The sequence below is a fragment of the Solanum pennellii genome, chromosome 2 (assembly GCF_001406875.1).
Source record: "Solanum pennellii chromosome 2, SPENNV200".
In the NCBI taxonomy this organism is placed as follows: domain Eukaryota; kingdom Viridiplantae; phylum Streptophyta; class Magnoliopsida; order Solanales; family Solanaceae; genus Solanum; species Solanum pennellii.
Window position 1 is genome coordinate 12816300 of NC_028638.1, and position 11093 is coordinate 12827392.

Sequence of the window (11093 nt, forward strand, 5' to 3'; positions counted from 1 at the left end):
GGGGTTAGCAGGATATTACAGGAGATTCGTAGAAAAGTTTGCCTCAATTTCAGCGCCTTTGACAAGGCTAACTCAAAAGGCAGCCAAGTTCCAGTGGACTGATGCTTGTGAGCGAAGCTTCCAGCTATTGAAAGACAAATTGACTACAGCTCCAGTCCTAACTCTTCCGGAGGGACCAGACGGCTATGTTATTTATTGTGATGCTTCGGGTGTTGGGCTAGGATGTGTATTGATGCAGCATGGCAAAGTTATAGCCTATGCCTCCCGACAACTTAGGAAGCATGAAAAGAACTATCCTACTCACGATCTGGAGTTAGCGGTCGTGGTTCATGCCTTGAAGATATGGAGACATTATTTATATGGTGTCCATGTGGACATCTATACAGATCATAAGAGTCTCCAATATATCTTTAAACAGAAGGAGCTGAACTTACGACAGAGGCGGTGGTTAGAGTTGCTAAAGGATTATGATGTTGATATTTTATATCATCCAGGGAAAGCGAATGTTGTAGCAGATGCTCTTAGCCGTAAGTCCATGGGTAGCTTGACAGATGTACAACCAGAAAGGAGGGATATGGTTCGGGAGATTCAGCGGCTATCCAGCCTTGGAGTCCGTCTGGCTAATTCAGAAGATAGTGGAGTTTCTATTCGAGAGGTTGCTGAGTCCTCAATCATAGATGAGGTAAAGAGACACCAATACAAGGACCCTATTCTGGCACAGTATAGAGATGCAGCTCTTCAAAAGGAAAAGACCCCATTTAAGGTTACACCTGACGGAGTGTTACGATATGAAGGCAGATTGTGTGTACCCGATATTGCGGGGCTACGACGGCAGGTTATGGGAGAGGCACACTCTGCCCGTTATTCTATTCACCCAGGGTCAACGAAAATGTATCATGACCTCAGATGCTTATATTGGTGGGATGGCATGAAAAAGGACATAGCGGAGTTTGTTGCTCAGTGCCCGAATTGTCAACAAGTCAAGATCGAACATCAAAAGCCTGGTGGATTATTACAGGAGATAGAGATCCCGACTTGGAAATGGGAGATGATTAATATGGACTTCATTACAGGCTTACCTCGCACTCAACGGAAGTATGACTCTATATGGGTTATTGTAGATAGGCTGACGAAATCGGCCCATTTTCTTCCAGTCAGGACTACTTATTCGGCTGAAGATTATGCGAGGTTATATGTCAGGGAGATAGTGAGACTTCATGGGGTTCCCACGTCCATTATATCAGACAGAGGAGCTCAATTTACAGCCAACTTTTGGAGATCGTTTCAGAAGGGATTGGGGACACAGGTGAACCTTAGCACAGCATTTCACCCTCAGACTGATGGGCAGGCTGAGCGTACTATTCAGACATTAGAAGATATGTTGCGGGCCTGTATTATTGACTTCAAAGGTAGTTGGGATGACCACTTGCCGCTCATTGAGTTTGCCTATAACAATAGCTACCATTCTAGTATCCAGATGGCACCGTACGAGGCCTTATATGGGAGGAAGTGCAGATCACCCATTGGTTGGTTTGATGTTGGCGAGACTAAGTTAATAGGTCCGGATGTGATTCAGCAAGTTGTTGACAAGGTGAAACTTATTCAAGAAAGATTATTAGCAGCCCAGAGTCGACAGAAGTCATATGCAGATAATCGGCGTCGAGATTTGGAGTTTCAGATTGGTGACTGGGTATTCCTGAAGGTATCACCCATGAGGGGTGTGATGAGATTCGGCAGGAAGGGGAAGCTCAGTCCGAGATACATTGGGCCTTATCAGATTGTTCGTAGGATAGGCAAGGTTGCCTATGAGTTGGGTCTACCATCTGATTTGGAGGCGGTACATCCAGTCTTCCATGTATCGATGCTACGTAAATGTATTGGTGATCCTTCTAGAGTATTCCCTGTAGATGATATTCAGATAACAGATGAGTTGTCATATGAGGAGAAACCCGTGGCTATACTTGATCGTCAGGTTAGAAGGTTACGTACTAAGGATGTGGCTTCCGTCAAAGTGTTGTGGCAAAATAACAATAGGGAGGAGATGACTTGGGAAGCGGAAGACGAAATGAAGAATAAGTATCCTTACTTGTTCCCCGTACCTGCAGGTAATTCAATTTCTGGCTTGACTATATTGATAGATAATGAGATTATGTAGCTGTGAGGCATCTGTAAGTTACGGAATGCAGGTTGATAGGTATAACTTTTAGAGAGACCTCGCTGGAATTTGTTTTTGCAAGACGCTAACTTAACATTCGAGGACGAATGTTCCTAAGGGGGGAAGGATGTTATGCCTCGTATTTTTTTTTATACGTAGTGCGCATCGTGATCTAGAAGACGTAAAGAAATATTAGGCAAGGATGTTATTTCCAAATGTGATATTAAGTATGAGTTGGCTAATGTAAGTGCCATTAACTTTAAGTGAGGGATTAATTAGTGGCTAATTTGGATTGATTTAATCCAATGGGCCCCACCACTCATAATTGGTGGCTGATTAGGATTAATTTAATCCAGTGGGCCCCACCACTCAAGGCAAAAATTAAAAAGGGATCAGATTGTGGGCTGGCCTTAGTGGACAGGTGTAGAGGGGGGCTGCCTCCACTTCATACTATTAAATGAGGTGGAGAAATCCACTCCATGCTAAATAAAGTGGTGAAATGCATTGCTGCATATCATCTTCTTCTTCACCACTTGTCTTAGGCAGCCATGGAAATGGAGAAACCAACCCTGCAACTCTTGGCCAGCAGCTGCAAATAATTTGGTTAGTAATCTCCTTGTTTGGTGTGTTAATTCTTTAGAATACCCTTGTTAATTATCCATTAATTTTAAGAAGGGGGCGTGACCAGTAGCTTAGGAAGTTTGTTTTAGTTATTGAATGTGCTAAGTATGAACGGAAACCATAATCGGATTATTAGTGGTGTCGTGTTGGTGCTTGGGCTGTTTTGATTAAAGCAAACTGCAGGAAAATTCTGTTTTGGCATTATGTATATGTTGAATGTGATTATGAGTATATACTCCAAAGGATGAATACGATAAGGTAGATGTGTTGCGAATTATAAAACGAGTTATCGCTCGGTGTGTCGTTGCTTCGCTGCTATGGTTGCTGAGACGGAACTGTTTTGGGGAGGGGGCTGTTTAATATGATTCTTTGGGTTATATGTGTTATTGGTATTGCTGTGGATAATTTGGATTGTTGTCGGATTGGGACGAAGTAAGGAAAATAGGGGAAGTGCTGCCGAATTTTCGTTAGATTATTAGCTAGCTTACAAGAAAGTAAAGCACGATGTTTATCTAATTGCGGCACGATTGTTGCTTGTTATAGATTAATAGCTTGAGCAGTAAATATTGGACGTGCGGCTCGATTATTCGGTATGTAACGTTGTCCCTTCTTTCTTTGTTTGGCATGACTTTTAAAAATAAGCGAATAACGGACAGATTTGATACTTATCTCTAGAGCGTCTAAGTGACGTATATTCTTGCTTCCACAATTATTCCTCTATATATCGGCTATGTTTAAGGCTATGATGATCTCTAATATCTATGGTAGTGCTTCTTAGAGTCATTGAGATTTTACGTTTCCATATCGTATTAAAGGTTCATAATCTTGATAAAACATTAATCTTTGGTAATACTCCTTGCTGGTTCACGTTGATTGTTCTATTGAGTTATAAGAAATGATTTTAATTGCATATGGTTGCTCATAATATTCTGCTCGTGCATAGAGTCATTTATCATTTCACCGAGTCCCGGGCCGGGTAATGTTCGTGCGGAGTTTCTTGCATATGTCACCGAGTTCCTCACTAGAGGGCCGGGTATGTATATTATATATATGATTGGTGATGAGGATGGTTATGATGATGATGATGACGGAGATGACGTGATGATTATTTTGCCGAGCCCCTTACTAGGGAAGCTGGGCACCTTAAATGTTAAATATATGCATGATTTTCACTTAAAAGGGTATATGTGTAGCGATATTTTGTTTCGACTTGCCATATTGGTATCCTGTCATCTTTACCTTATGCTTTACATACTCAGTACATTGTCCGTACTTGCCCCCCTTTCCTCGGGGGGCTGCGTTTCATGCCCGCAGGTGTAGACGCACAGTTCGGTGATCCTCCCGCCTAGGATATCTACTCTGCTGATTGGGAGAGCTCCACTGTTCCGGAGCCCAGTCGTTTTGGTACATAACTTTTGTGTAGTCTTTTGCTCGTCTATGGGTATGGCGGGGCCCTGTCCCGTCGAGTTTCACTAATGTACTCTTAGAGGTCTATGGACATTATGTGGGTTGTATATATATGTTTTGGATAATGGTCTGGACATGGTTTGTTTGGGATGTCCGCTTGTACAGGGGCAGCCTTGTCGGCTGCGTACATCATTGTGTATTGTGTAGTGGCAGCCTTGTCGGCATACGTATGTTATTATGCTTTGAATAGTGGCGGCCTTGTCGGCTTGCGTATTCTGTTATGGTTGAATGGTTATGACTCCTTATGAGACAGGTCCTCTTATATATATATGACGTTGGGGTTGGCTTGATTTGATTAAATTCCATATTGTCTTAGTTTCAGTTGGTTATACTTAGCAGGTTTGTATGTGGGTGTCCAAAACGGGCACTAGTCACGGCCCATCGGGTTGGGTCGTGACATAAATTCTCCCATACTCTAGCAAATCGACAAGTCTAAATGCCTATGTTGTAACCTTAATCTTGATGGTATGTAATCATGATTTAATATGATTAAATTTAGGTTTAGATACTGCCTTATACTGATATTATGTATGAAATCTGATATAAATCAATGCAAGGGAAATCAGCTAATGATCTATATTATTCTACTTTCCTAGTATGCTGATGTGTTGTATTATGTTATAGCATAATCTTGTAGCGGCTTGTACATGGTTTCTTATATGTTTAAAGTACATTTAGCTACTGTCATATATATGAATTATTGTTAAACAAGGTGTATTGATCAATGAGGATCAAAGGTTGTGGAGTTGGTAAAAATGTTTATTCCCTCTACTCTTCTACTTCTCTATCCTTTATAGAAATGTTGATGAAGCCTTGTATGGCATTGTGTGGTATGGTACGCTTATGGTGGCGGTGTTTACTTTATCGTCAATCTATATATATGTTGACCATGTCTATGAAGTCAAATTGATGAATATATGAGCATGTGCTTATGATGATACTATGTGAAGCTTATGCCTGTTTTCCTATTCTAGTTGTGATTTAGGTTGTATGGCTATTGTGTAAGCATGTGTATATCCATGTTAGGGTGAAGTATAGGTGCTGACATTGATGAGTAAAAATGGTTAATGATCCCTTACCTATGTACCCCTATGTAAATGCATGAATAGCACAAGTTAGGAGTCTTAAGTGTAATATGAAGTTGGCTTGTCTCCTATGATATTGTGTGTTGTGTGGTTTATGCTTGAAAGTATATTATGGTCGAAGAGGGTGGCTGCCTCAATATGTTGTTGATAGACATTATGTAATCATGTTGACCAATGTACACACACACTCACTTACATGCATGTTACAAGTAGTATAGGTCATTGTGTCTAAATGAAAGGTAATTCTCATATTCACTAATGTCTACTACTATGCATGTAAAGTATATGTATCTGAAGTATGTTATGTATTTCTTGCTAGGATGACTTGATAGGTGTACTAGTATGGGCAGGGTTATGGGACCTTGTCTATACATTGCACGTGTGTATCTTTATAGGATAGTTCCTATGTTTGGTTTCTATGTATATGAAAGATGAATATATGAACCTGTTATGAATATGATGTGTTTGAAAGGATGAAATATGAATGTGCGTAGTGTATTAGTGGGTTTATATGAAAGGATTTCTCATATAGTTATGCCTATAGACTCATGCATTGATATATGAACTTGTGTGACTTAATGTGTTATATGAAAGGTTTGCTCACATATATGTATACACACACACACATGTATGAAGATCTAGTCATGAGAAGGGCCCTGAATGGTGTATTCATGTGTACTCTAAAATAGATGATGCTTTACATATGCTATGTTCACGTGAATGCATTCTTTACATGATTTAGGTTGATGAACTTGCATCAAAGACCTATGAGTTGAACATATGAGGGTATGACTCTCCTAAACCTATGATTTATAAAGCAAAAATATGATAAAGGTTTTCAATGAAGGGAACTTAGTTTAGCACCGAGTGAACTTGAATATGAGTGTGTGTCCCTTCCCATGGTAGGAAGGTAGGTCACCATAAGTCTCATGAACCCTAGTTTTTGACTAAGTTATGGGTTACTTCATGTTGACCTAATGTTAGTGAATTATGGTGTAGATTCCTATGGGATATCTAATGATGACATCTAGGTTGTATTAGATTGATGAATTTACATTGAATTGACCTAGTTCATTGATTTCTATACTTTTTATATTGAATTATTGTTCATGGCCATTAGTAAAGGCCTTATGGTATTGAAATGGATGATTTAGCATCGAATTGAGGTGTTGAGGATGGAGTGGTGGTGCGCTTCCCTATTTCCTTTATTTTGATGTTGTTTATACTTAAATTATATTGTGATTGGTATGGTCCACTTATGGTGACGGTGTTATGTGTTTTACTTGCAATTGATGTGGCCTTGTCGGCGTTATTTTAAGTAATGTAATGATCATGACCGTGTTGGCAAACTACTTGAATTAAAAAGGTTTTTTTGTAGTCGACTATGTGAAGCATGATGATATATATCTACATGTTAAGTCATATATGTGTTTTTCTATTCATGTTATCTTAGGTGATCATGTTAGACTATGACTTTGACCTTGTGTGTATAAGTTTTAGGGTTGAGTCTTGGTTATTCCTAATTGACTATATGAGTCCATGTTGGTCACATTGATGATGGTATGATAGTGGATAGGATGACTTCAAGATGATATGGTTATGTTTATCAGTTTCTAGAATGACATGTGTTATGAGTTAAAAGTGAAGTATGTGGTGTCTTGTCTTGGTTGAGTTGTGTCCCTTACTTGATGTGTATATGAATGTGAATATGTGATGTCTTGACTTAGGATGCTAAAGTCTTTTAGTCTTGAATGTATGAATGACATGTGACTTTAAATGATGTTAAGAGTCTTTTATGTGAAACCTTGAACCTAGTGGTAAGTTTATGAATGTTGAAGTCTTAAGCCGTAATGGTATCGTTCAAAGTAATGGAATGATATACTTAGGGTTAATTATCTGGAATGGCATCATATTAATCATTAGGAAAGTCATCATGAGATTCTTTTCGCTATTGTAAGGTAGCCCTAGTGGACCTTTCTTTAGTAAAATAAATGTGATTGGGTTATGAACTTGTTATGGAACCCTTTTATGTGAACCTTATGTGTAAATTACTCCATGAGAAAGAAGGCTAGCACCGAGCGAGTATGGTAAGGGAAGTAGTTCTAGTTAAAGAGTGAGACTAGATTACAAAGCATGCCCTTCATATTCCTTAACCATGTGCCTACATGGGGTATGTCTAAGTTCTACCATTGGCATATAGAACACCCTCATCGGAGTAGTTTAGAACTTCGGATTCCATGTCTTGCTATCATGGTATACGTCGGTTATTGTCTATTCTCATCATGTGGGAGACTTATTGTTAGAACAAATATACTCAAGAAACTGATTTGAAAAAATGAAAATAGAGTCAACTTATGAAATTCCTTGTGTATATATATTAATCTGCAGAAAGTCTGAATTTGTACCAAGTAAAAAAACATAAACATTAAAACTAAAATAAGAACATGTGCCACTAACTACCATAAAAGGGGGCCACTAACAGCCATAATGGGGCCACTAACTTCAGAAAGTTGAGAAACTAAAGTTGACTAAGTCTAGCTAGAAAATAAGAAGTACTAAACTGAAATAAGTAAAAATAATAATAAGCTGAAAAAATGTCAATTATCTAACACTCCTCCTTGGCATTTTTTTGGCAAACACCTCAGATCTTCAAACCTTTCCTATGGCAATGACTTGGTGAAAATATCAGCTAGCTGGTTCTCAGATGAACAATGAACAAGCAACACTTAGATTGTTGGACTTCTCTAATAAAATAAAACTTGATCTTGATATGTTTAGTTCGACCATGAAACACTAGATTTTTTGAGATTGAAACTGTTGAACTGTTGTAACACTTGATCTTGATAGCTTGTATTTGTTCTTGGCCTAAGTCCTTCATCTAGCCAGATAACCTTATTCACAACAGATGCAGCAGCTATGTACTCAGCTTCTGTTGTTGATTGAGTTGTAGTTTCTTGTTTTCTAGAGCTCCAACTAAAACAATTTGTCCCCAAACAGGAAAAATATCCAGATGTGCTTCTAGAATCATCAACTCCACCACCCCAATCACTATCAGAGTACCCGATCAGGTTCATACTTACTTCGGCAGATGTTGGGAAAAAATTCCAAACTTTCTAGTTCCTTTAATATACCTTAACACTCTTTTAGCAGCTGTGAGGTGTGTGTCTCTAGGAAAATGCATGAACCTAGAGAGCAAACTAACAACAAATTGAATGTCAGGCCTGCTTGCGGTTAGATATAGAAGCCAATTAAGCTTCTATAAATACTATCATCCACTTTTACGGAATCCTCATCCGTGCCAAGCTTCACACAAGTAGATATTGGAGTACTCACAGGTTTGCAGTCTTGCATTTTGAACCTGTTTAGACTATCCGAAATGTATTTCTTCTGGCATATGAAAATTCCATCACTGGACTGCAACACTTCCATGCCGAGATAATACTTCATGACTCCAAGATCAGTCATTTCAAAGATTTTCTCCCTTTCATCCTTGAACCTTTGGATTAGTTCAATTTTGCTTCCTGTCACAAGCATGTCATCCACATAAATTGAGACAATTAAGGACTCACCTGCAGCATTGACTTTCACATACAAAGTAGCTTCATTTTGACTTCTACTAAAGCCAAGTTGGATGAAATGATTGTCAATCCTCTCATACCATGCCCTTGGGGCTTGTTTTAGGCCATACAAGGACTTTGTTAAGAGATAAACTTGATCCTCTTTTCTAGGATTTTAGAAACCATCAGGTTGCTCTACATAGATCTCTTCAGCAAGCAAACCATTCAAGAATGTTGATTTGACATCAAGGTTATGAATCTGCCAGGAACTATGAGATGCAAATGCAAGAATAAGCTTGATTCTGTCATACCTTGCTACATGAGCAAATGTTTCCTGGTAATCCACACCATATTGTTGTGTGTATCCCTTCACCACCAATCTAGCCTTATGTTTGCAAATTGTTCCATCAGGATTGAGTTTTGTCTTGAAAATCTATTTTACACCAATTACCTTGCGATTCTAGATCCGTCAACAAGCTCCCAGGTTCTATTCTTCTCTATCATGTCTAGTTCTTCTTGACTAGCTCTCCTTCATGCCTGAGAGTCTTGCGCTTCTGCATAGCTTGTTGGTTCAGAGCTAACCAAGTTACACCGCTGATAGACATCTTTTAAGGATCGAGTTCCCCTCGCTGGTACATCATCCACTAGTTCATATTCTAAAAGTTGAGGATGCTCTATTCAAAATGAATCAGAATAAGAGGTCTTCTAATTTTTCCAATCCCAACCAGATGAATCAAACAAAACTTCTCGACTGAGAATTAGTTTCTCTGATTTCAAACAGAAGATCCAGTAACCTTTGGATGAACTATATCCCATAATATGCCTTTATGAGCATTGTTATCCAGCTTACTTCTTTTTGTTTCTGGAACTCGATAATAACATATACACCCAAGGATTCTGAGATGGTGTATTGATGGTTTGTTCCCGCACAAAGCTTCATATGGAGTCATGTCCTGCAAGGCCTTAGTATGCAATCTGTTCAGCAAATATAAAGAGGTATTGACTGCCTCAGCCTAAAACTGATTTAGGATCTTTCTTTCGAGCAAAAGACATCTGGCCATCTCCATTACTGTCTTGTACTTCCTTTCAAACACACCATTTTGTTGTGGAGTGTATGGTAATGTCAATTGGCGTTCAATACCTGTGCTATTATAAAACTCCACAAATTGAGAAGAAGTGTATTCTCCTCCATTGTCAGACCTCGAATCCTTAATACTCATTGATTTTCTACTAAAGCTTTAAATTGTTTTAAAACATCAAAGACTTCACTCTTCAGTCTTATGAAATAAATCCAATACATTCTGGTGTAGTCATTAATAAAGAGGAGAAAGTATTTGTTACCCTCAGGGAATCTGTTTTCATTGGGCCGCAAACATCCGTATGAATGAGCTGAAGTTTCTGGTTAGCTCTTCGTACTTGATTTTCTTGAAATGGAAACTTTGTTTGCTTTCCCTGTTGGCAAGTTTCACAAACTTGAGCATTAGAAAGAAATTCAGGCATATTTTCCACTAGCTCCTTTTTTTTCATCTCGGCGATGTTTTTCAGATTGAAGTGACCAAACCTTTTGTGTCATAGGTTTGTACATGTTTGTGAAGTAATAGTGTAAGCCTGCTCAGTTATTTTCTCTCAATCAACTGAAATCATTTCGTTGCTCATCTTGACATAAAATAACTCTACTCCAGAAGGGTCAGAAACAACACATTCACGATTCTTAAAATGCAGAGAATAATTATTTTCAAGCATTTGTCCAACACTCAACAAATTTTGACTCATATCAGGTGTGTACAAAACATCAAAAATAGTTTTGATACCTGATATTGTTGAGATAGACACTGTACCTCTGCCTTTGACTTCTACTGCCTAACCATTTCCCACTTTTACTTTAGATTTGTAAGTATCAACTAGGAATTTGAACAGTTCAATATTATTGGACAAGTGATGTGTGCAACCACTGTCAAGAAGCCATGAATCAAAGGATTCACTGATTGAAAAGTATGAAACTGCAAATAGTTGCTCTTCATGTGCATCGTCAACTTCTGCTACTTGTGCTTGCAAAGCACCAGAGGCCTTTGCTCTTGATTTGCAGACCTTGGATACGTGTCCCCTCTTGCATCTTCACAAACCAGATTTGGTAATTTTCACTAGTGAAAGTGAACGGTGGATTTAAAGGTAGGTTGTGTGATGTCATTTGTGTTGTAGGTTAAAACT

The 11093-nt window shown here is 38.7% G+C and overlaps 1 protein-coding gene across 1 annotated transcript; it reads right to left on the reverse strand.

Moving 5' to 3' along the window:
- Positions 1 to 8102: 8102 nt before the first annotated feature.
- LOC114075967 (uncharacterized mitochondrial protein AtMg00810-like) lies at positions 8103 to 8402 on the reverse strand. The gene has a single exon (XM_027914149.1). It carries the CDS (start codon positions 8400 to 8402, stop codon positions 8103 to 8105), a length of 300 nt encoding a protein of 99 aa, XP_027769950.1.
- Between the last annotated feature and the right edge of the window lie 2691 nt (positions 8403 to 11093).

Excerpts from the sequence above, each read along its gene's own strand:
- LOC114075967 (XM_027914149.1), bottom strand. The coding sequence starts at position 8,402 with ATGAACCTGATCGGGTACTCTGATAGTGATTGGGGTGGTGGAGTTGAT.